Consider the following 27289-nt stretch of genomic DNA (forward strand, 5'->3'; position numbering starts at 1 on the left):
TGTGGAGGTGAGACGAAGCTCTTGATGGTGTTACGACACCAGTCAATCCAAACACAGACTGACCTCAAAGCAGAGACAAAGAACCAGACAGCCTGATTTATTCACTTCTATCCAGTAAACACTTGATTTATGGGAATGAAAGCAAACAACAGCGATTCAACTGAGCACAACTAAGACTCACCTTAAAAGTACATCGTTAAAATACTGCTATCTCAGACATCAGCATCTTTTTGTACATGTTATTCTAACCAAACAAATGTTGTATGACCCCTAAAACTAGACTGGATTTACCTCTAAGACGGTAAATTTGTTTTTTTGATTTATTTTAAATACTGCTCTGCACAAATGTGTAGATGGGTGGCAAATTAAAGGAAAAACCAACATAAAGTGCTCAGTTTGGTGTAGGGTCACGATGTGCTGCCAGAACACCTTAATAGTCCTTGGCATTGGTCTTACCACCCTCTGGAAATCACCGTTCTTCCAGCAGATAATCCCTCATTTGTTATTTGATGAGATCTGGTGACTGTGAAGGCCCTATCATATGACTCACATCATTTTCCTGCTGATCAAAGCATTCAGTGACCCCTTGTGCCCTGTGGATGGATGTGTTGTCATCCTGGAAGAGAAAACTCCCTTCAGCAGAGAAATCTTTCATCGCAGAATAAATATGAAATATTTGCAGTGACTCTGCCTTTTGAAGGGACAAACACCCCCCAGAGGAAAATAGAATCCCCTCACTGTCAGGGCCAAGGGTTGAGGTTTTTTTCCTTTAATTTGTCATTTCTATGTATCAACAAAGTAAATGTTGTTTTTTTAATCTAAGCCCACAAAAACACAACAGTTAACTGCTGCAAACAATGACTGACAGCATGCCTAGATCAAGCAAAGGAAAAGAAACCTGGTCTTGATTCACTTGTAACATTTGCATTTTCAGCAGTAAGGTAAGCAGTAAGCTAGCAGAGGCAGCTCCAGAGCATTGTGGCTAACCTGACTGCCTAAAGTTAATAACTAAATTGTTGAAAATGTCAACTTAGAAAGTCCTAATGTCAGTAACTGTTTTATCTGATTAATCCCATGGTGCTAGTGTGACATTTTGGGGCATATGCTTAATTAGATTCTTGCAGAGAGTTAGCTGAGATTAGCATGAAAGAACAAGAAAATTACCTACAATCACGTCTAAAGTGCTTTAGCCTCACTGTGAACAGACATCTGTCTTCAAATAACGGTACTGCAAATGTCAAACAATTCTTCTGACACAAACCATTACTGGTATATGCTTTGCACTACGTTATCTTAAAAATCTATCATTAAAAACAGAACTATTCATCAGATTTTCAAGTTTCCCATAGTCTTTGATCGAATCATGTGTGATGTGAACGTAAGCTTAAAATTGTGCAATGTCATCTGAAAGTCTACATTCTACACATCTCATTTACAGATTTGCCAAAAAGAAACGGTTTCCACTGATCAGATTCTGTCAAAACACAAGCCATTGACTCTATACGTTTCGCTATATTAATCAACATTTTCTAAAACATCAATAACTAACACACGTTTTGTTGTTAGTGTAGCTGCTTCCTTCTAGACTCACTATTTGCCATCAACAAACAATCACACAGACAGAAACTGATGCGGAGACATGCAGTGATTTCAACAGTCTGGAGCTTAATGCAGCCGCATGACCTCAAAGTAGAGGCTTGGATTTACATTTGTCTTGACAGGAAATTTGGTCGCAAATCACTGACAAGAGCAGACAAAGCAGCTTGATGGCAAGCAGGTGTGCCAAAAAAATAAATTATGACAGAAAATAACTCTTGGAATGTGTTTACCATCACAGGCTGATGATATGCTGCTTTGTGGAAGTGTCAAAGAGAAGATTTTTTTCCTTCAGGAGGACACAGTTGCTTCCTCTATCATCCCCTTTCTTCACTTAAAGCTCTTTCAGTGTGGAGAAGGCGGTTTCTTAAATCCATTCAGCTCTCTGCTGGGTGGAAGATTTCAGCTCTGCATCTACTATTCCTGCCCTCTCTGTGAAGGCTTTTCTCATGTCAACAAAGTGCCGGTGGCAGGCGAGGCGCTGTGTGTGCCGGGTAATGACAGGAGGAATGGCAGGGTGTTTGTGCTGCGGACCGCTTTTCCATTCGGGAACGACAAATGAGGCCGAGAGAACGAAAACGGGGACGGGGGACATGTTTGTGTGAAGTATGTGAGCACGTATGTAAGCACACGTGTGTGACATTTGAAGTGGTGTGAGCGAGTTGGTGCATTAGTGTGCTTACAGTCTGTGTGTGTGTGAAGTTTGAAGTAGTGTGTGTGTTTCTGTACTTGAGTGTGATGTTTACAGCTGACGATCAAAGCTCCCTCCCTCGTCGTTGAGAGACGTGGAGCTGTGAACCTGAGATGATTAGAAGCCACGGGAAAACTTAACGAGCTGTCTAAACCCGGGCGGCCGCCATCATTACGACTCGACGATGTGCCCCAGCCGAGGCGCCATAACAAGGGACACGGGTGAGGCCTTTCATTTACATAGACACAAACGCAGGTAGAGAGGGGCTGTTACTCTCCGGCAGGTCCAGCAGACTCTTCTCGCCGTGGGAGACTGGGGCAATTTCCTGTTCTGGTCTCACTGAGGTCAAATTTAAGAGGATCCACAGAGAAGGTAGATGAACACCTCAGGGCTGAGCTTAATTTGATATAAAATATTAATCCTAAAAGGTCCCTCCTCGTCTTTTTTTCCATTACTAAACATCCACTCTTCTGAGGAGATTTATAATTGCTCCAGGGAAGCGACCAAAGTGTATTTTTAGACACGGCTCAACAGAGGACTTTATTGATTCATTCTTTTTTATACTAGTTGGATTTTTCATAGGACAGGGAGGTTTACTGTGGGAGCCAAGCCGAGTCAAACCCAACAATACTGATGTGAATTAAAGCTGCAGAGGAAATATATTGATCTCATCCATCACAATTATTTCCCTCAGTTTTAGGACATTCTTTTCAACGCTGCTTTAAAACCCTCTGAACCCCAAAACCCACCAGCTGGTTTGGAAGGCCTGCTATCTTAAAAATCTATCTGTAAAAGCATAAATATTCATCAGATTTTCAACTTTCAACTTTCCACTGGTCTTTGATCTAATCATGTGTGATGTGCGGTTCAGTTGGAAAACTTCACCAAATCTAAGCCTAAAATCATGCAATGTCATCCAGAACTCTTTGCTCCACATGTTTCGTTTAAAGATTTCCCAAAAAGAAACTGCTTGCACTGATCAGATTCTGCACAAAAATATACAATTCTGAATTCCTCAGCACAACTATGGAGCCTGCAAGCATTCACATGACAAATGCTAAGAGAGTATTCGGCTGATTTTACAGCACCGAAATGGAAGTTGTGTTTCCAAAGGGTGGAGATGCAACAAGGATGTGAAGTAATTAGAGGAACTGAGGAAAAAAAACATAGTTGATCAAAGTAGCATTGAGTTAAAAACGATACATTCAGCCAGGTGAAATATGTTGCGTGAAAAATTACTATTTTGTATAGGCTGCAAAAGAAAAGTGGGAGAATATCGTGTTGGCAGAGTCACCGTATTTCCACACCTGTGGACAATATTGTGTCTGTTGATTTTGGTAAAATAAATATTCAAAGAAATTCAACATTTTTTTCCTTTTTATATGATTTATGGCATCATAAGTTTGTCATTTTGCACAGAAGTTCGTGTGTCGTTTCCACAGAGGTGCATGACTTTATGTTGCAGTGAGAAAACGTGTAAAAATGTGACAGTAGCAAACCTAGAAACAGCTTGAGGTTTGGGTTTAAGATAACATGAGATCATGGGAGCAATTTATTTACCACCACAAGACTTCTGTGAACAGCAGTATTATCAAATAATTAACAGTACAATTTTGTAAACGGCGATAGATAAAACTGTGCTTATTATTTCAGTATCAGATATGTAACCGCTACTCTCCAACACATGAGGGTTCCTAATTAATCGCCACTTGAATTCAGGATGAATTTGCAAAAGACGGCAGTTTTGGCATAGCTTTCACAAAACAGTGTTGTTTGAGGACAGTAAAACTAGAGTTGTGCAGGAATACTTGGACTTCAAGGCAAATAAGTGCGTAAAATTTAAAGATACCCAAAAGCCTGCATGTCTAAGATGCTACTGAGCACTTTAAAGGCTGACAAAGCAGCAGCCTCCAGAGTTTAGTCGCCTTTCAACATCACCAACACATAAATCAAGATGCCTCGAGCAACTTCAATATACAGTAAAAAGAAAATATAGCGTTTGCTTTTGAAGCCTTGCTGCAGCTCAGCCCCACATTTGCTGTGATTCCCGATTGTGGAAATCAGAAAAAATACACAACATGTGGTTATCTGCAATCAGCTGCCTGGCCTGTGTGTACAGCAGATCCTCACATACCTCTATCTGGGAGCTGTTGTCTGTTTCCTCTGCAGACAGTAGGCCTGGGAAGCCTTCGGGCTCCTCTGGTTCAGGATCCTGGTCCTGCTCCTGGCTGGCCCTGTTACTGTCCATGTTACGGGGTTTCGGGGGAAGCCATCTCCTCCATCTGTGGCTGTACAGCTTCACGTCCACCGCTACATCCTCGTCTCCCGCCTGCCCCTGTACGTATGAGTAAGAAACCCCTGAGGAAACATAAAAGCAAAGAGTGACCAACTCAGCGAATAAAGGAAACATCACACCAAAGCCAAATTACCGTAACCCTCCTGTTGTCCTCAGCTGTCCTCATTTACGGGGACCAAAAAATATTGTTTCCTTGTCTGAAAAAAATCCAGAAATTCAGCAAAAAAAAATCCCCAAATTTCTGAAAATCTGCAAAACCTTCAGGAAGAAAATGCCAATAATGCCTTACAAGTTTCCCTTAAAAGTTTTATTTTTAAAAAATCCCCCAAATTAATTCTTGTAAATATTTTCAAAAAATTAGTAAAATCTTCCAAAAAAAAAATCCTAAAAATATCTTAAGTGATTACATATATATCAGCAAAACTTCTAATGTTTTTTTAAGAACATTTGCAAAAAAATCAACCAAAATCCACTGGATTTTGGTTGATTTTTCCGTGAATGTTTTTAAGAAACATTTTTAACGTTTATTTTTTATCCACCAAAAAGTGTTCAAAAACGTCCCAAAAATGTTGAAAATGTGGACATCAGAAGGTTCAGTGTGAAAATATTTTTTTCCTACATTTTCAAACTTTAAACAGGGTCAGTTTTGACTCGCAGGATGACACGAGGGTTAAAGCAGTAATTTTCTGTGGATAAGTGAACAATGAGTCATCTCAAATATGCTCTGATCAGTACGAGACTACAGCATACTGAACTACTGAACTTCACATGAAAATCTCTTGCCGGACTGCGCAGCTAAAATAATTACATGGCACAATAATATTTTTCCTTCCACAAAGGGAACAGTCAAATCACAGATTCGGGAACTGTTCAAACCATTAATCTCGTGCCGCTTTCTCATAACTCATTGTCTCTGTGGACCTCGTTCATTGCTTTGGAAAGAAATCTCTCTCTGCCTGAAACAGTTGCACATTAGGAATGACTCAGCAGACATAACGCAGACCAGTGGACCACAGTCGGAGCCAATCATCCCCATCCCCGAGACTGAAACGAGACGCCGGTGACAGGTGAGAAACGTTAGCGCGCTAATGTAAACATTGACTTGATTAACCGAGCCTGAGACGGCCCCCTGGATGAGAGGTGAAATGTGCTGCGTCATTAAAAGGAATGGTTTCCTGAACTGAAATGAGTCAGATTTGTTCTTGTTCCATCCTCAGGACATTTTCCCTGTAAGCGGAGGGAAATTACTTTGCTGATTTGAATCACTGTGTTCAGTTCAGGCATCCATAGCCACTGATAATGCAGCTTGTACTTTATAAACACAAACAATCGCATTACAGAAGGGAACAGACAGAAAAAGATGCATCTTGAGATTCTGATGGAAACGATTAACCCTCTTGTCGTCCTGCGGGTCGAAATTGACCCGGCTTAAAGCTTGAAAATGTGGGAAAAAAATATATATTTTCACAGTGAAACTTCTGGTGTCCACATTTTCATCATTTTTGGAAAATCTCTGAACATTTTTTGGTGGAAAAAAGAAATGTTAAAAATGTTTCTTAAGAACACTCACGAAAAAAGATTTTTTTGTGAATGTTCTTAAAGAAAATATTAGAAGTTTTACTGATATATATGTAATCAGTTCAGATATTTTTAGGATTTTTTGGGGAAGATTTTTACTCATTTTTTGAAAATATTTACAAGAATGTTTTGCCAGATTTGAGGGATTTTTTCAAAATAAAACTTTTAAGGGAAACTTTTAAGGAATTTTCTTCCTGAAGATTTTCCAAATTTTCAGAAATTTTGGGAATTTTTTTGCTGAATTTTTTGATTTTTCTCAGAGAAGGAAACAATAAATTTTGTTGCCCGTAAATCAGGACACAGGAGGGTTGAAGGCTCTCTGTGCAGCTTTGGACCTCTAGTAGCGCTGTGGAGTTGTTTCTGTGAGCGGTGTGTGTCTCATACATGCACCTAGTGTTCACAATAAACCACTTATCAACAAGAGAGAGTAAAGATAAGCAGCAACTGGCCAACAAAGAGAGACTAGATGCAGACTGCAGATCAGCAAACATGAATGCACACATTGAAAGTGTTTGCTGCACCTTTAAATTTAACTCTTCTGCAGATTTAGCGGTTGTTTTTTAAACTAATATATTTATTTATCAAACAGACTCTGTCATGGCTAACCTGCCCCTACCAGTGAAATAAATATATGTGATACTTATCATGTGTTTCTCCACCTTATGTAGAATACAGAAGCAGGAGAAGCTCTGTTTATCTGTTAGTCCTGTGATTGACTGCAGGCTTGTTTCTCTGCCTTCAGGCTAATGCTCAGCATGCTTGGAAAAGCTCCTGCCCCCCATGACCTTAATAGGATAAGCGGTTAGAGGTAATTCGTAATAAACTTCATTTTCATAGCACTCAACTGGAAACAAAGTTTACAAAGTGCTCGCATGCTGTCCCAGCTATGCAAATTGTTTTGGCTTAAGGACAAAGAGAATTGCTGATTCCTCTACTATTACTCTATGTCGCTTCCCTTTTATGAGGCAGAGGTCACCGGGTTTAACTAGCAGTGCGTTTTCCACTCTTTTTCCCCTCTTTCTCCATTCTCTCACTCTCACATTTAGTTCTCCTCCTCCTCCTCTCTCCTCCTCTCTCCGGGCCCCCGACCAGTGGTTCTCCGGCGGGGAGGAGAGAGGCGGTGAGAGCGAGTGGAGAGGCTTAAGATGCTAATTCGCCCAAAGAGGAAGCTGACAGATTCACTTTATAATGAGCGCTGGCAAAGCAAAAAAGCAAAGAGACCAATCTGTTTGTACAGGTGGGTGTTGATGTATATTGGACGCATTTAACAGAGCAGAAGGCAGAGTTTGAAACGGGGCGGTGATGGCAGATCTTGGAGGATGCCTGGTGCAGTTATGGATTCAGACCCAATTTAACTGATATTCAGACAAAACTTGTCAACAATATTAAAATGTTTAAAGACTTCTCTCAGTAAGACAGTCCATGTTGTAACTTTAGTTGGCTCAAATAAGGTGAGGTCATAATATTGTAATCTGCCTGAGTTCACAGAGATATCTCTATAGAAATCTGTGAGCAGCCCAAAATCTGACCATGTTACAAGTAATGTGCATATACAGAATCGATGGGCATCAATCTACTGTGTATGTGCAGAACAGAGTCCTTCAAACTGACTGGAAAGTAGTACACCAACTGCATGTCTGTGGTGTCTGTGGTGTCTGCAACCTTGCATATCTACCAGGGAGTATAATCAAGGTTCAAACTACACATAGAGGTGCAGGGCTCATATTTTCTGCAGAAAACTCCAATCTCACTTCTTTGAAATTGAGACTTCTTTGTTCCCTCTCTGCAGAACCATTCACATCTTGCACTGCACTGCAATTTGTCTTCAAGTTTGTTTTATTCTTTTGCCACATTTGCATGAGCACCTCTGACCTGTCAAAGCCGCAGAAGAGATTTCTGTATTTGTGTTTCGTCTGTGCAGCTCTCACAGGTTATTAAAACAGTTTGGGCTCAGCTATTTACTTATATAATAGCTGGATTTGTCTTGTGCTGCTTCTGAGAAGGAATTTGGCTAGATTACCCCTGTCACGAGTGTAGGATGAAAGATAAACTGTTGGGTCTTTCTTAACGCTTTTTTACTTTAATTATGCAAATCCAAAACCACAGTTACGGTAATTAAAAGCAATTTGAACCAAGTGATATTTAAAGTAAAGTCACCACTTATGAGGACAGATTTCACAATGCAATTTTACAGTGAAGTAATGAACTGAAATGACGTGAGTTTTGCAGGTAACCATATCTAAAAAATGATATATGTAGTATAGTAATCTAACATAATAGTTTCAGAAAAATATAGATTAAAAGTAGCAGCCCTAGAGGCTCGTAATGGTTCAAAAGTCTTGGGTTTAGCTTTAGGTATATGATAAAGACAGCAGGAACTCACTGTCTCATTATGAGCTCTACCTCCACTGCTTCCTGACACTCACTCGATCCCTAATGGTCATTAGTCACATCCAAGCACACAAAGTGCTACCTCCCATCAACAGCAGTTATACACCCGAATCCAAGAGACACCTACACATACCGTTCCACCAAAGCATAAACATCTATTTGAATCCTTTAAATATAGGATAATATAATCCCTCAATATAGGGTGTAAAGCTGGCAAACAGCAGATGCTCTAAAATACACCATGACCACAAGTTAGAGGCCTCGAATAAATAAATAGCTGCTCTTTTCCCAGCATGTCACTCTGTGATGAGTCACCCTGCAATGGAGCACATGCACCTGCATTTCTCTTGTGAACACCACCTCTGTGATGCAGCGACGTCAGAATATCTTATTATCCAGGGGAAACTCAGAGTCTTTTGTCGAGCGTTCGTGGGGCCACTGAGGGCAGACTCCCTGTGGGACACCTAAAATAACCCCCCAGCAGGACAAGGTTTCTCCTCGGGGTGAGACTGCTCCTCGGCTTTTGTGTGAAAGGAAATCTTTCCCCTCTGCATTTCTTTCAGTGCCTCTGAAAGCCCCCGCATACCTTCACCCTGACTCTGTCGAGCAGCCTTGTTGGCCGGACTCACGCCTGTCAACACCTCTGATTCACAAACACTAGAGGGACTGTAATTTGGTTCCACCTAAAACCTTTCAAGGACGCTGAAGCGGTCATAAAACCGCAGCATAAAGGTGCTGTCTGCACCCCTTCTTTATTCAGCTTCTGCTTGTTTTCCCACCTACTCTCGTGGTTCCCACCTCACTCAGGGCCGCTGACAGGAGACCGCCACACGATTGGCAAGTCGACATGTGGAATGCTTCACTGCATTTGTGCATGCTTGCGGTGTGCATAATTTCAACAGGAAAGGGTCGAAAAAATGTAAGATCCGTCAACAGTTTCTTAGGCTTTCTATCTCTGGGTGGCTTAATTTAGTGCCCACTGAAAGCTGCTTTATCAGTGTACCAGCAGCTCCTGCCAAGCGCTCTGGAGGACCTCGTCTCTCTGGGGTTGGAACAGTGCTGACTCTGTGCACATCCACTCAGCAGGGTCAACATGGATTAAGTTGATGTAACTATTCCAGAAGCCTCAGACCTTTTGGAACTGTGTGCTTATCAGCTTCAAAATAACAGATTAAAAAAAAAAACTCATCCGCAGCTCAAATAATTTATGCGATGAAGAGACACAACAGACAAAGTGACGAACAGTTTCGCTGCACATTAGAAGACAGAACACTGCAATTTCCCTCCGTTCAGCATGTCTTGTTCTCTTCATTAGCTGTGATTCATTGAAAACACTTGTCGGGAGCAGCACTCCATAACTCTCAATCATAAATATATATATACACACATTGAGAAGAAGCTTCATCATCACAGCACAAAGTCTAGACAATAAAACACGGTTTGTTTAAACGGTGAATTCACACAAATGATGTTGGTTCTATTTGTCAGAGTCTGGAAGTTTCTGCCAATCAACATCAAACTTTCAATGGAACTGACTCGTAAATATAAAATCAGATCACATGCCTCTTATTAATATGAAAAAATCACTGCCTGAGTCAATGTGAAAAGGTCATAGAGTAAAGGAGGCAGTGAAAATAAGAATCACCAGGTAATTTGGTGTATTCAGGAAAGATTTATTGCAGTAAAACATTAAAAACCAATGAAAGGATCTTCATTAAAATTTGACAGAGGTCAATGTGATGTCTCCTAATTGTTGCTTGGTTTGATTATTAAACAGCCCAAAACCCAAATTTATTACATTTATATTGACAAAAACAGAGACATTATCATATTTGCAAAGCTGAAAACAGAAAAAGTTGGGGATTTTTACTTGATAGCTGTGTGATAAACCATTAATTGGTTGCCAAAATTGTGAATCCTCTGCTAATAAATGTCATAAAATTAAACATTTCAGCAAAACAAACCAGAATCTAGACAAATAAAAATATCCACAGGTAATAAATGATCAGGTCTGATTTTCTGACCCCTTAGAACCCGCTCTGTCAGGGCTTTTCATGTTTTTAACAATGTGAAGTGCCTTTAATCTTGCTCTGGGATGAATCTGAGCATCGTTTGGTATCAGCCACTACAGATGCTGAAATAAAGAGGCAGAGACAGATAAGCCAGACGTTCGATTTGACTGATGAGTTAATAAAGTGGGCTTAATAGGAGGTGGCTGCTGGTTTGATCTTGTGATGAACAAGATGTGAATCCTTCTAGCGCTGGTTAACCAAGCCTCTCTATGTCTGATAATAGATTATGGATTACATACAGGAAATTAACTTTCAAATCAACTGAATTATTGAAATGCACAGTGAGAGCAATACCAAGCAACCCGACTGCAGGCATCATAAATCTATCGCCTGAAAACACACTGCTGCCTCTGCACAAACACCAGACGTCTGAAGTTATTCTGCAGAGCAAAGTGTATTTTTCTGACCTGCCATATCTTGCATTTTACACATCCTCTCCTTAAAACGCAGCCTGTCATTAAGTAAACACATGAAAGTCAAAAAGCTGACTGCAGGAGAAAGTTAAACACAGGTAGTCGGAGAGGCAGCACCTGCAAAACAGATCCAGTTTCAACCAGAGCCCATAAAGCCGTGAGTATACATCGAAATGCAGCTAAATCTGAGATAATCGGCGCGTGAGACGAGCTAAGACACAAAATTTAATTGTGCAGCAGAGAGCAGATGAACAAAAAGAACAAAACGCCATTCTTCTTACAGAAAAGCTCCTAAAATTAATTCATTGCCAGGTTTTTGTGAGAAGATATAATGACTTTCCCTCTGGAGAGAGCGAGCGTCCTGCCTGTCATGAACGCTTCAATTCACCACAGATTTGTTTTGCCAGCAATTAGTCACATCTTTCCAGGTCTGAGCACCGCAACACAAACGTCCCCTGGGGTTGAGATTAAAATCACAGATAGAGCCTCAAGTGGCAACTTCCGTTTTTTTTTTTCTGAAACATAGCAACCTGTTGGCTAAAGACATCACATAGTAGACATCATGTTGCACTGTAGATGTCTAATTTCAGCAAATAGCCAGGGTTCATATCTGACTGCAGGGCGACTTTTGAGGTGCACAAAGACTTGCTTCAGGATTTGAATCTCATCTTAAACTTTATCAAAATGTCTCCTGACAACACCAGAATCAGGAAACAAACACAAAGAGTGGTGAGAAGCTCTAATGTTTGTTGGCCAAATGAGAAACGAGGTAGGGGGTGATATCTAAAAGGCAGCTTTTGGGCAAACTTTGAAAGTGTTAATTACAATCTGCAGAGGGAAGGTGGAGGGAATTCATTAGAAGGAGCCTAATTTTGTGTTCACAGTGCCAGAGGAAACATGGTGCCTGTGAAGAGGACAGATGTCAGGACTGCGTGTCGGAGGAAGGAAGGAGGCAAAAGGGAAAGAGACTGAGGCGGAATAAGGAGGTAGCACCGCTTCAGGTCCAGTGATTTTTAATCAAGGCTTTAACCTTGAGGAACATAACAGCTTTTTTTAGGGGCTTTGTGGAGAATCGCTAATTTGCCTTCCGACCGTCTGCTCAAAACAAGTAAATGCACTGGACATAAAACCCAAGCAGACTAAGCCACAAAGCGCCCAGAAACATACCCGAGCACACAGTATCAAACCCCAAAACACAGGGTTTAAAGTGCTGGAGTCAACCATCATGCAGTCTGCTGTCACCACCGCGGCTTTCTTCATGTAATTGGTGGTTGTCTTGGCTCCGGCGTTGGTCAGTGCAGGAAGCGTATACAAAAAATAAAAGCTCGAGCTAAGAGACAAACAGACGAGCACAGAGGGCTGCATGCGGCGGGGTTACAATGACAGGAGGGCTTCCTGAGTGACACAGGCATTTAGGAATTCAGGATTCCACTCAGGCACAGTGTCTGTCTCATATTTCAGCAGATTGAGTGATAGACTGCAGGACGATGAAGCGCTGCTGTTGGCTCTCTTTCCACTTTTCGGCTTCGCGAATGAGTTGTGCGGCTCCGGAGCCCCGAGGCCTTGAGTCAGTCCACCGTGAGAGAGAGAGAGGCCGGCAATGTATCACCGGACACCAGACCTCCCGTAACAGATTATTTCTCCTCCCTCCGGTGCAGACCATTACCTGCGGGAATATTACTGTATTCTTACAGGTCACCGGCTAAAATCCCTGCAGAGAAAGAAAACTCAGCATCTCTCACTCTCTCCATGAAAACACAAAATCAGGCCTTTCACTGTTCCCACAGTGCTCTTAGTGGCTGCTTAACAGAGCTTAAAATTGGAAGCGGTCACATCTGTATCGGTGAATGGGGAGGGATAGGCAGGACAAAAGGCTGCACTTTCATTCTGATACGCCACATCGCAAACAATAGCCCTCGCCTTCATGCTGCGGGCTCACACACTCTTTGGCTGAGTTTCTGTGCACCTACACACCTACACATCCAACATCTGAGACGGATTCGGCACAACAATCACTCTTTTTTCCACATTTATCCTCACAACACTGCTTCTCGGAGCGCTGATCTCTCCATCGCTTCAGGCTTGGAAGGGCTCGAGGTCATGAACTCACTGACTCACTTCTGTCTTGTAGATTTTTTTCCGACTGCACAGCTGCCAGCACTGTTGTGAAGACTAACGTTTCTTACAAAGTGCAGATGGGTTGACTTGAACTCAGCTGACCAAACTCTGTTTCCTACAGTATTTATAGGAACATCTCAGCTGCTCCACAGATCAACACGATCAAATGCTGCCATGGAGGTGATATGGAGTAAACAAAACCACTGACTCAGCTACTCGTCTTTTGCACAAGTAGAGGTTCTTGCTCTCAGGCATTCTTCAGATCATTAACTACAGCTCTGTCCTGTTCAAGTCTCAAAGTAACAGTCTGACAGCCACACCACAACACCAGGATTCAGTAGTGTTATGGATTTCAGCCATCCAGTTCATTGTCAGCTACTCGACATTCAAATTCTAAAATCTAAAGTCTTTCACTCAGACACGAAAAACTAAATAAAATCACAATCAATTATCATCGCCTTTCATGAGTAATGTCATAATAAACAGGGATCAGCATGACTGCTCGAGACCAGCGTTCTATTCAACCCAACAACAGCAACAATAAACACAAACATCTAACACCGCCTGTCCTCTAACCTACCAGTTGGTACAGATTAGACTTTACATGGCAGCAGACAGTGACTATAAATCAAGGACATCACAACAACCAATATTTGGCTCCAAACCAATGCTAGAATTCTGAAAATGTGACAGTACTTGCCTTTAATGGTACTGTAGATACTGTAGATCTTGGAGATAGCAGATATGTGCAGTGGCTGGGAGAATCTTATGGGTTTTATGTTGTCGTATTCTAAATTTTTAGGGTCAGGCAAAATGACCCACAGATGCCAACTGAGGAACCTGCTTCACATTTCTGCAGTAAATAAGTAAATAAAAAAATACATTTCAGTGTTTGATTAACAGCTTTTTACCTTGTTAGCATGCCCATATGCTGATTTATATACATTGAAAGACATATCATGAGCAAAATAAGCAGTCAATCCCACGGTTTAGCGTTTCTACTTTGAAACTGCAGCGTACCAATGACAAAAACATGCACTCAGACTGCCAGTGTTGCATATATTACAAATCCAAAGAAACAATCCTGTTAAATTGCAGGTTGGGGTTATCTCTATCATTACTGTTCTTCAGAATGGGTTTCGGGCTCATTCATGTGGCACTGATTGCATTACCATCTGCAGATCTACACTAAAGCAACAGTGTAGAGTTACATTAAAGGCAATTCAAGGCAAGAATGAATTATTTTCATGGAAAAAATGTCTAAATATGTAACTCTGCTATACAAAGATGAGTTTTTTGGGGTTTGAACAAAGATGAATCATTAACTGCAGTGCTCCTCTGCACCTAGAGGTGGGATTAATTTAACTTTATGCTCCTGTTCTGACTCAAATATATGAGCTAAATGATTGCAGACTCTCTCAAATGAAACTTGTACTTTGCCCCGTCTATTCACAGACAACAGGACATGTGGTTGAGGACGCCAAAGTAAGTAAGGTAAGACAAAATACAATATAATACACTTTTGTCAGAAAGTTACAAGCAATCTGAGATGGCTTTCTGTCACTGTCTGATATCTCTAAAACTTTTGTTCCAGGAGCCTGATGTGAGCCACTATCTGACTCACATTATGCAGTCTGAATCCGACATTTTTCCATAATACTGCACAGCGAAATGACACCTCCAGACGCCGCTATCACAATAGCGTTAAATTAGGGTCATTTTAAACATATTGATTAGCATGGGAGTTTCAGGGCTAACCGCGCCTCTCTGTCACTCTAAAAGCCATCGATCCAAGACGTGACTCAGAGACAAACAACATAAATGTGTGAGAAATATCACACCTGGTGGTAGGCAGCACCCCTTTAACTGAAGATTGATTCCCTGCAGTGTGAAAGAAGGCTTGTTGTAAGTGTGTGTAGAGGTGTATGCGAGTGTCCACAGTGTTGATGTATATGAGCGCGACCTGTCCTACATGTGGACATTGATTGAGTGTCAGTCTGAGTGTATTACCCGTGCTTTTTTCCCACTTTCTCTGTGGGTCGAGGGCTCCAGGCGAGGCCAAACGGAGCCCTTGGGCCTGTCCTCATCCTTCCTGCTAATCAATCAGCATCACCGAGTCTCACACCTCCACGCTGCCAAGCCTCTCCACACTCTAATGTTCTCTGAGCTGAATGAATGTTTAAACACATGCAGACGGGTCCAACTTGCGGCCCAGTGGACCCGCTATTTCCCACAGTTCAAAATGTGAGCCCAGCTGTCTGAGGAGAAGGCCAAGGACAGCCCTCACACATCTTTGTCATGACATTTCAAAAGCCACATTTAAGAGCTTATTTACAAGAATATCGGTTTCTGTTGCATTTTATTGCTAGAAACGACAAAGACTATCAGCTGATACTTTTACAAGAGCTTCTACAGATCCAGTATCTTGGGGCTCCACTAATTTTAATACATTCTGTAATGTAATTGCTGATATTAATCTTCCTGAATTAGTCAGTGGTGCATCTTACTCTCTCAATACAGTGTCATTTTGATGAGAAATCCAACCGACAACACGCACTGTGGTTGTCAGACTGCACAGTTGGTCAGTTTTCCAGCACTAAAAGCTGCCCTCATATCCACTTATGAAACCTTATGATCCTCCTTATAATCAAACTAATTCTATAAAGCCATAAATACTTAAAATATGAGTAACAGAAACCCCCTTTAAACAGAAACATGCATTACACATGTTTTTCTCTGAGATGGGGATAATTCCAAGCGAGCAGATGTAAACATACGACCAAGATATTTAATGTTCTCCAAAAATATGTGGGACAACATAGAACAAACTCCTTAATAACTTGCCAAATCCCATATCCTCCCACCTACAGCCTCCAGGCTCCCACAGCCACAAGCCGGCATCAAGAAAAAGATCGAATATAGCAAAAATTCACAGCGCCCGCATCCCACAGAAGCAGACAAGGAAATATGTATTTTCAGACTCTCTTGTTCTGCTGTACATACTGAGCAGAGAGAGACAAAGAGAAACACGGGACCATTCCCCAGGCCTTTGCAGCTAAACCCATCCCAGCACATTTTGTGCATCTGTTGACAAACTATGAGCCACATCCAAGTCACACAACGTCTGTAATTGCTTCAACCTCTCGCCATTCAGCGGCAGAGACTTGGGCAACTCGCAGGAAATCAATATTAAATATTGTTTACAACACAACCTCCTCGCCTCGCCGGGAGCTTTGCTGTGCAGAAAATGAGACCTAAAGAGCGGCGTGTCGCACAACAGATTGCCAATTCCCGCCATAAATCCCATCATGAGTAGGGGTTGTATATGTAGGAAAGTGCGTCTCATCACGGCTCTAAAAATTCCATTCACTCAAAAGTGAACACTGGCAAATATTTGCACTTTGCTGCACTGATTTCCTCTTTTCCTGCAGTGTAAATTACAAATTATGCAGATCTAGCATCGAAAACATTTAATCTGAGCTCTGCATAATTTCTTTTTTGTCAAGACAAGTAAAAAGCTCAAAGGTTTCTCCACTTGTCATGCTGAATTAAATTCATTAAATATACTACTCATCAGCTTTCTCATTTATTTTACTCCTTTCACTCTTCTGCAGTGATTGTAATGGGAGCAAAATGACACTGATAAGTGAAAAAAATTGTATCAGACTTGAATAGTTTAATGAATACTTGGACTTTTTAATTTCTCTGGGCAGCGTCTATAAGTCAGAAATGATTTCCTCAGGAATTATACTCCTAACTGGGATTTAAATTGCTTTCTGGGAGATAAGATGTCGAATTATGTCATTCAACTCAGCAGTTTTTGAGAAAACCAGCCAAAGACAGAAACAGAGCTGAAAATAACAGCAGACAGGTCCTGTTGTAATACGGGAGGTGAGTTTACGGGTAAGGTCAGCAGGGTTGAAATAATGAAGTAAAAGAGAGTGCAGGTCGTTGAGGTTTATCACTCCCAGTTAGAAATCCTGGACAGCTGTGTGTGCAGCTGCAGGCTGTTAACATGTATGAGTGTTTGGGTCAGTGCATCCGGAAAATAAAGAACAGTAACATGATCCTAAAAACAAGACTGGGAGGTGAAGCTGTGACACGGATTTAGTAGCTTACTACTGGGAGAGGCTGAGGGTGCCGACACACCAGTGTTTAAAACTGTCAAATCTTGCTCCAACACTGATTTATCTGATTGCAGTCTCTGCAGGGAAATAAATCAATGCAATCAAAATGTCAATGGAAATATGTGCATCAAGCTAAACCTGAATTTACTGAATTAATTTTTAAAAAATGCTAGATTTTGATGCGTATATTTGTGTTGAAATCTATTCCAATTTAATATTACTTTTATTCATCAGTAATACCTCATCCTTTTGAAAGACACCATTTTCACTTTAAGGTGCAGATTTAGGTAGGAGCTGACATGATCTCATATCTGTAGGGCAAATAGATACCTGTGGGCAGCAGCCAGCTAGGCTAGCATAGCATGAAGAGGACTAGAAAAGGCCTTGTTTGAACACAGTTTTGCAGCTCATTTCCCACAGCTTTCTCCTCCTATTATACTGTCTGTTTGCTTTGGGAAACAGCAAAAACAGACCCCATGAAGCAACCTACACACCAAAAATGACAAGTCTTGTCAAGGATTAGGATCATGCAGTAAGACAGGCCTGTCAGATTCTTCTGGTGAATTAGCTGTCTGAATGACAGACAGCCTCCATGCAAGTAAATGTTCCACCAAAACAATTCCTTCATCACTATTATTACGGACCCTGTCATCGCATCCCAGGCTAAGAAATACAAACAAGCCAGAGTGTTCCCACTATAGACTAAAGATATGAGTTGCAGCAGACCATTCTACCCAAGTGACATCTGGCTATGCAAGACTAGTTTAGAGGCAACAACCTGCACCTCTAAATCTGACAGTTAGGTAGCAAGATATTGACACGAAGGCAGCTATTCATCGCACAGAAAAGAGCGTCATTGATCTTATAAGCAAACCCTAGAGCTAACAAATCTGAGCAAATACACTTGGCAAAAACACTTGGCAAATCTGCTGGCATGCTTACCACCAGCTGCTAGTTAGCCAGCTAACCTGAGAACTTTTGTTCCATTCACAGATAAAACTCTTTACTCATTGAAATTATACCTGTGGACTAACTGCTCTGGGGAAATAAAGGACACAGTATACCAGAAACTTGTGCTTGTTATCATGCTAACCATGCGCTAGCTAGCTACAGTAAATCACCATGTAGTCATGTGAGTAATCACTATATGTCACTACTGCTGCGTTCATGCAGTGTTGGAAAAATGGGAACAACAGACGTTCCTTTAATTATTCCAGGTTGTGAGTGTATTTTAACTTACACAATTTCCCTTGAAATAATGTTAACATTTGATACTTGTAACTGTAAGTAATGGTGATTTTGCAGCAACACTACTAAACACAAAAAGGCAGTACTGTCAGAAATTCTCTCTGAAGTCAAATTAATGGCCTACATTTCCTCTTCTAGCTGTGTCTGTGAAGGCCCAAAATTCGACTGCACCACAAGTTTGCAAACTGCACGTGTCTGAAAAGTAAATCAGCTTTGTTCAGCATATGTATGTCACATTGTTTGTACTGTATATCACATCCTTGGTCCTGTTCTTATTAAGCAGCTGCACACAACGTGTTCTCTCTTTGACTTTGTTTCATGTTGTCCAACCAAACACAAAAAATTAATTGCTGTATACAGTGTTGTAATAGTTGGACTGTGGCACATACAAAACCATGTGCAAGTCGATTGTTTTGAGTTCAAGTCCACAGACACAGACGCTGTTTTGCTTTGCCACTGTGGTCTTCAATGCATGCTGCCACTTGCCTCCGTCCCCCCAAGGCTCCAGCACTAACCAACTAACCGGACAGCTGCTCACGCCGATCACACAGCAGCGTGTTGACGTTGTCCTGACAAGACTGTGGCGTGTGCTGACATGCACGTTGATGGCAAAAGCTCCTCAGTGTTAATGGAGGGTGAAATCAGCCAGCTTACGTGCTTCTGCTCCTGTTTGTGGTCTGCACCATCGATCCCTCAGATACGCCTATTGATCTAATCCAAACATATTTCTGACCCCTGTAGAGGACAGCGGAGTAATTGTTCACTTCAGGACTGATGAGCCCGGCTGCAGCGAGTGTTTAATAGAAACAGACAGTTCAGTGCCCTCTGACAAACACCCTGGGAGACTCTGGTCTGAATGCAAATAGGATACACTTGCTCTCAGATATCGTCCAACTTCCTCGCCTGTTTGTCCCTTGCTGTTGTCTTCTGAAGTCTGGATGACGGTTACTTTGCTGCTGCTGAGGTAATGATGAACAGCAGAGGAGTGGTTGCATTTTATTTGGGTAGAGAGATGGATGTACCTTGGCAGTCTCAGCCCACACTTACAAACCCTTATGATTTTCCCAGGAGCACAGCGAGCGACGCCTTTGTTTTGGCTCAGAGTCAGCGAGAGAGGCTCCTAATCAGTCAGTGGGAGATTCATATTAACACCTATTTGGGCTCCAGGCTCTCTTGATTTAGACAAAAAGCTGCGTACTGTTGGCTTATTTGTTAGACAGGAGAGTCCAGAGTCAGAAAAAGAACGTTGTTGAGCAGATGCTTCTACTTTTCACATGCGGATTACAAAAAGTGAAATCCATATGTGAGATAAATCTACATTTTGATCTTTGTTTAGCAGCGACAGCAATATGACATAAAATGTCTTGTTTGTCATATGCATCCGCCAGTTCCACTTCTATAATCTACACTTATTTATATGCAGTCTTTGTAGCTGGACTGCAATGTAAGAGAGTTGCACTCCGGTTGCAGAATCTTGACATTTTATGGGAAAGCTAAGCCCAGAACTCACTCTGGCTTTGAAAATCTCCCTGTTTTGGGACTTTCAAGTGTGACAAGTATGCCTCAACCCCCCACTCTCCATGCCATGCTTCTGGGCACGCTGCCATCAGCCCTGGGCCCCATGTTCTGCCTCTCTGGGCTCCATTGATCAAACTTAGGGGGCCCCGGCACTGACAGAGCCTTGGCTAGCGTCTCCTCCTTCTCCGGAGAAAAAGGTATTCAAATCCTTTACTCAAGTTTAAGTGTGATGTAAAAATGCTCCATTGTAATGAAAGATTCTGCATCTGTACTTAAAGAACAGGCGTATTATAAACCAAATCTACAAAAAATATCCGCTTTTACTGATAGATGTAAAAAAAATACGGGTGTTTTCTTCTTTCTTGTCCAGTCATTTTGTGAAATATTGAGTATTTCATCTGTTAACTGGGCATGAAACCTATAATTAGGTGAACTATATTTAGGTGTCAGATTTTTTTGTTCCTTCTTTGACTGATGTTCTTCTAAATGCATTGGAGTAGAAATAATCAGCAGTGTTTAGTGTTTTTAAGGCATTGCACTCTCGTGATTAAACAGCATTTTTTAACCACTGAAACCAAAGCAAAAATTATGATATGATTTATACAATGATCCATACTAAAAAGACATGTTTCCTTATGCCTAGATATCATAGTTTGTGAGATGATACATTTCTGTAGCACCATGATTCCTTCATTTATAATGATATGCTGTACTCACTGTGCACATTAACATTTATAACATTCAAAAGCTTGACTCATTTTTATCCTTAGGGCAACTTAGGCTTTTAATGTAGTGTATTGTAAATAAGGCCCCCATACCTCAGAGTGTCCTGAGTTCATAGAAAGTTTGAATGCTGAATTTGCTGCTGCTGCATTTTGGATATTGCACTTGGCCATATTGTGATTTTGAGAGTATTTCAATGAATTGTTCACTGACTCTTAGGTAAGGTGAAGGCTAGTCGTACACAAATCTGCAAGTTTACCACTCATAAGGATAAGACGTCAATCAAACATGGTCACCAGTCTGTGATCGCTCTGGTTTACTAAACATCTGGTCCAGCAAATGCATCCAAAATAAGAAGCCGCAAGAATTCAGAAGCGTGCCAAGTGACCTCCTTGTCTGTGCGTTCAAAGCAAAAGCAGCTGCATTGTAAAGAAATACTCAAATTATAAAGTTGCATCAGTTAGATTTGGTGCACATTTCTGCTGTGTACAGTGTATAGAAGGGCAATTGTACTCAGGCACCATCCAGATCAATAGGCTGCCTAGTGGCGCCTCATTTCAGTTGCATCCAATCTGGTGGAGCTGCACTTGAGAATGCTTAGAACAGGTTCAACAGCATCAAGTGGAAGGAGTCTGAAATAGCCTCGGGCTTAAGTACAGTACTCCAATAAACGTACTTAGTTACTTTCCGATGCTGCTCTTCACAAAACGAGCAGCTGCTGTACAGAGGATATATTCAGCTTCACCAAGAAGGGGCGAAACATGAATAAAACATTACAATCTCCATTGATACCCTCAACACACTCAGCTTTTTTCCAAACGCATCAGTTAGAAAACTCACATTGTGACTGAAGATGTGTCCAGACAGAGTGAAAGCAAGTCCCAGAAATAAGACAAAGTCAAAAGGTGTTTTTAAAAGCAGCCACGGCTCAGTGTAACAGTGCTGGATTACGATAAATGAGGGAATCAGGGAGAGGGGAGCTGTCAGAGCCACCGTGCAGCAGGGGGAAAGACCCTGAGGGGGTTGAACGCTGGGCTGAGTCACTCTGTTACTCTGAGCTGCTGTACCTGACTTCACACCACCTGTCTCTCAGGATTCGACCACAGGAGAGAGACTGCCGGCGGCTTTACAGGCAGAAAACACCAGCTCTATTACTCTGAGACACACAGGGAGCTCTGCAGTACTGTACCTGACAGAGAGGAAGACGACTCCTGATGTAGCCGTTAATCTTCTCTTTCATAATTTAAGAAGCGTGGAGGTGAGCAGCGGCCAAATTGTCAAGATCAGATAATTATCATGAGGTAATGATGACCGTTTGGGCAGCGACTTTAGCAATCCTTCATCTGTTGCTAAAATGCCTCTAGTATAGGTCTGTCCTTGGATGCAGAAGATGAAGTTTGTTGTTTGACAAGGAAAATAATTGCAGCATTAGCATACCATTACTGGCTGGCAGGGAGACAATAGATCAACAAGACTCCGCTTTGGTCCAGCTCCAAATGTGGCCATAAAGTTTGGCAGACAGTGAGATTATATCCCGTCATCTAATTGATTTCCCATCATTCCATGACTGGACTTCAAAAGCTCATATGAAAACTAACTTTTAAAATGTCATTCAGAGTGTAATGATGCAAAAATAAAATCAGCTCACTTCCTCGGGAGAATTTGGTAAATGCAGTTTCTATATGTTACACCAGGTTTCATCAAACACGGCGGCAAAGAAAATCCAATAAAACCGCAGTAGAGATGTAGCCACCTACAAACTAGATCTGATGATTTGTGTCAGATGAAAGCGTTTCTATATCTCATTCTCTGTGGGCCACTAGAAGTGCAGACAATGAGTGCAGATAGGTTTTGTACAGGCCTGTCCCACAGCAGCACACGACTGTGTAAAACTGCATAATGATGCCCCTGACTCTTTTACAGAAGTCTATAAAGACAGTAGAGTCATGTGTTGATCTGTTGTTCCTTCTAATCAATCTGTTGTGCTGTTTATGACCCCGTCAGCTGGAGAACTGGGTCACCGCCCAGATGCAAACCTGCAGAAACACGCCGGAGACAGCTGCATCTCTTGATCTTGGAAAATGACCTTGACTAACAAGCTTTTTTCTCCAGCTGAAAAACACTCAGAATATCTGCTCTTTCTCTCCTATCTTCAGTGTGATGGCTGACACTGACGCAAATCTGTTATTTCCTGGCAATTATCATGAATCCACGATGAGGTACATCCAGTGTCATGAACTGATGCGCACCTGCACAAAAACAAGAGGATTTCTATAGTGCTACAAAAACACAGACATGATTTCACTCAATCACACATGTAATAAAAAGCAGAGCAGCATGCAAACACACATTCTTAGACCAGACTGTGATGTGTTATTACCATCTGTCCTCTCAAGGTAATCAGCAGACAGATTCTACACATGGAGGCCTTGGCATTCACATAGTTTACTGTGTGGACTGTCATCACATCCAAGCACGGAAGAGGCATTCTCCAAGAGTTTGGCACTATAAAGCTGTATTTCCCTAAATGTCTCCTCCAGGAATGGTAAAAGATAACAATACAGTCACATATGTTATTTCCATAAAAGCACTGCCATTATGTTCTTAGATGTCATTAAAAAGTATGGATGCGAATCACTGCCCCCTCATAAAATTAAAAAAAAAAAAAAAAATCCATATCTATGGAAATATACATAGAAAAATGAAGCTCTTTTCTCATTGTTTGAGCAATGCAGGTGTTCCTACTTTAATGAATGTTACCCGTTGGACCAAGACTGACTTTCTCACAGGTGAAGGTGAGGTTAACGCAAAGAAACTTTCATTTTCGACGGAAGAATCTAAAAACACTATACAAGTGTCGAACCCTGAACGTACATCAATCTGTACAGCGAAGCTTAAACATAGAAGAGTAACAATGACTGAAAACACATTTTCAGGTGGATTTATAGTATATTCTTTTTATATTTTCGGTACATCTGATTTCCTAAACACAAGTCGGACCAAACTTGATTGTGATCCTTAATCTGTCCAGTTTGTATGACATAGAAGTGACTAACCTGCAAGCTTGTTTCAGTTTTGCTTGCCTTAGCAAGAAATCAGAGAGAGTTTCATCTTATTCATATGAACTAAATGAGAAATTCCCAAGGATGACAATAAGACAGCGTAAAAAACTGGCCGGTCTTGAATTAAATTATCATATGGCTCCTTTACAATCATGTTGTCAAAACCAAAGCAGTCTTCTTATGAAAAATACTGACGCACTGCGTTTTAGGTTCAGCTTTTTCAGTTTTTCTTCAATGCTAAACTGTTAACACATATGATGCACATTTACTAAGTGCAACACACAAATAAATGAGTCATTTTCTATTGACAAAACTCCAGGAAATCACTGCTTTAGACAAGAAATAGTGCTGCACCCAATTCCCTGTCAAACCACAGCCTAGCTAGCTGTTTACCATTGTTTTCAGTCGCATGCTAAGCTATGCTAATTGATGGCTAACAGCTTCATATCTAATGTATAGTGGTGAATCTTCCTATCTGACTCGTGACAAAACGGAGAATGGAAAAATCAAATATGTCTTTAAACTGTTTTTTACAACTAAATTCCTTTTCATTTTTGAGTATGCTGCAATCTATCAAAATGTATTTGAAAAAGTTGTTGTGAATCTCTTCATCTCAGGTCACAAAAATCATTTAAAAAAACAGAAGAAAGGGAAAAGTATTTCATTTTCCCATCTCAGAGGACAGCGCAGCACTTTCAGAGCCAAAAGGAATTTTGACTGCAGCTAGACAGTTTCTTCTCTACCCCTATAATGTCAGTGCAGGCAAGATGCCACACTTTCAAAATCCTGCTGTATGCAAGAGCACTTTATTTATAATAAAACACCTACACTCTCTGTGCTATTCAGTAAAAAAATAAATGAATGCATTCTTGGCCAACACAGATGACGCTATCCAGAGCTCAGCAAAGGATGTTTAGTGACTAACAGAAGCTTTCACATCTGCAGGATAGGAAACTGGGTGTAGTGGAAAAATAGCGCTGGATGAAAACAAGACATCTGTAGAAAATTCGGATTTTTTTTTTTAAAGCCTCAGCTTTTCATGACAGCAGTGGAGGCTGTGGAGCGTGGGCTCTGTTTGCCTGTAACTATGAGAATGTGTGTGTCAGCTGCTTGTTTATTTGAAGGAAGGAAGTGAAGGAAGCGAGAAGGAGAAGCGATGGATAAAGACAGGAGAAATGGCATCAAAGGCCAAGCAGTGAGAGAATGTCGCTGACACACTGAAAACAGTAACAGGATTACTGTACCACAAAAAATAGGAACTTTGACCTCAGGTAGAGCTCCAACATTGCTGTAATGCAACATTTAGAATCTGTAGAATCACTTCAGAATATTTTTTACCAGAAGCTCAAACCCTGGTGTACTTCGTCTTCTCTTCCCCCTCTCCAAACTCGTCCCTTGTCCTTATTTTAACCCTCGTGTCGTCCTGCGGGTCAAATTGACTCGTTTGAAAATGAGGGAAAAAAAGAACATTTTCACAGTGAAACTTCTGATGTCCACATTTTCAACATTTTTGAGAAATTTTTGAAATTTTTTTGGTGGAAAAAAACAAAAGTTAAAAAAAAAGTTTCTTAAGAGCATTTACAAAAATCAACCAAAATCCAGTGAACTCCGCTGGATTTAAGAAAATATCAGAAGTTCTACTGATACACATGTAATCACTTTAGACATTTTTAGGATTTTTTAGGAAGATTTTTACTCATTTGTTGAAGTTTTTTTTTTTAAATTCTTGCTAAATTTGGGGGATTTTTAAATGTTTTTTTGAATAAAACTTTTAGGGGAAACTTAAGGAATTATTGGAATTTTCTTCATGAAGGTTTTGCAATTTTTCAGAAATTTGGGGATTTTTCTGCAGATTTTTTTTTCAGACAAAGAAAGAATTAAATGAAGACAACAGGAGGGTTAATTTTGTTTTTACAACAAAAATATTTTTTTTCTCCCTTCTGTTCTTCCAAATGACAAGACTTGCAGCTAAGCCGGCTTACAAAAGGAGAATTTTTAACACGAACGTGCAAAACCTGTTGCTCAATTGACTTATCACAATATCTGATCAGTTCCAGAAAGTCTCTTTATCCCAACCTCCTGACTCTTCAAGACAATTATGAAAAGTCTCCAACTTTACTAACCTGACTGCCATAAAAATGCACCATTTGACAGATTAAGTACATCCACAATCTGGGTGGATAACCTGCGACCACCAAGACAATCAGGTCTTCATAGCGATGCCACTCCATAAAGAAAGTCACCCTGACAGACAGGGTCAAATTATCACCGTCAATCACCCCGCAATCCACCCCAGTGGCGGCACCAAGTGGGACAGTCGGGATGTCGGGGAGATGGGGCCTTTCATTACCTGCCTGTCAGTGTGATTGTAGGCTCATATCAAGCCGGATGTGTTGCCTGTCATGTCTCGGCAGAGGTCTGTCACTGCAAATCTGCCACAGGACACAGACACCCTCTGGTGAAGCTCAGAAATCCCTGTGAGGAGGTGATTTAGCTGTCTACATGTATGTTACAGAAACATGACCTGAGGGGCTGCAGGCATGTACGGACAACAGCATGAAAGGCCAACTTCAAAACCAAATGAAACCTATTTAAAACAGATATCTAGCAGAAAATAGTTTCATCAAATGTGTTTCCACTTTTTTCAGTGAATCCTCCCCCACTAATTTGTCCCAAAGCAAGCTCTTTCGAATGTGACAGTTTGTTTTTACATGAATACCAGTCAAATCTAAACTAAAACAGTTGGAATCGACACGTTTCCATCAACATTTTATCTTAAACTAAGTGAGAATGTGTAGATAATAACTAGTGATGAAGACAGATCTGCAGTTTCTCACAGCTGCACGCAGCTTTAGCGTCTTTCAGGTATTTTTTTTTTACTTTGCAACCTACATCTCTGCAGTTTTGATTTACTTCGGCAGCATAGGTTTCAGATGCAGTAAGAAACTGGAAAAACAACTGACAGACTCAATTAGCAATTAGCTGGTAAATTTATTGGAGCATTTAGCAGCTAGGAGACCAATATTTCCCTGGTGGAAACCAAAAACAGAGCAAAAAGGAATGTAAATATTGGATTAAAAATTATGACAATGCCAGAAACCCAACTTTTTTCTTATGTTAACACAACTTTAGATTCCTTGTTTATATGAAAAGGGAATTCAGTCTGATAGCTGATATGTCAGTGTAAAACTGACCCCAAAAAAATCATGTATTGCAGGTTAAAGCGCAACTAAAGCCTCAAAAAGCTGTATTTTTTTCAATCAAAATTTATTTTAAATCCTTTTTTTTTTTATCCCTGTGTAAGTGATAAATAGGTGAACTGATAAAAACAAAAACTGCAATTCCTTGAATGGCCACTTGATTCTGCCTCAAAACATGAGTTAAATTCCTCTAAGCCTCATGTTAAAATACTTAACTCTACAGAACAAATAAATACATATACAGTCTAGTGCAAAA

At 40.9% G+C, this 27289-nt stretch overlaps 1 protein-coding gene across 1 annotated transcript in view; it reads right to left on the bottom strand.

Moving 5' to 3' along the window:
- plxdc2b (plexin domain containing 2b) overlaps positions 1-27289 on the bottom strand; it is a 116513-nt gene that overhangs the window by 70587 nt on the left and 18637 nt on the right. Inside the window, exon 2 of the mRNA XM_022208282.2 lies at positions 4422-4645. Coding sequence (XP_022063974.1) covers positions 4422-4645 — 224 coding nt within the window. The remainder of the gene's footprint in view (positions 1-4421; positions 4646-27289) is intronic.

Source organism: Acanthochromis polyacanthus, chromosome 20 (genome assembly GCF_021347895.1).
Source record: "Acanthochromis polyacanthus isolate Apoly-LR-REF ecotype Palm Island chromosome 20, KAUST_Apoly_ChrSc, whole genome shotgun sequence".
In the NCBI taxonomy this organism is placed as follows: domain Eukaryota; kingdom Metazoa; phylum Chordata; class Actinopteri; family Pomacentridae; genus Acanthochromis; species Acanthochromis polyacanthus.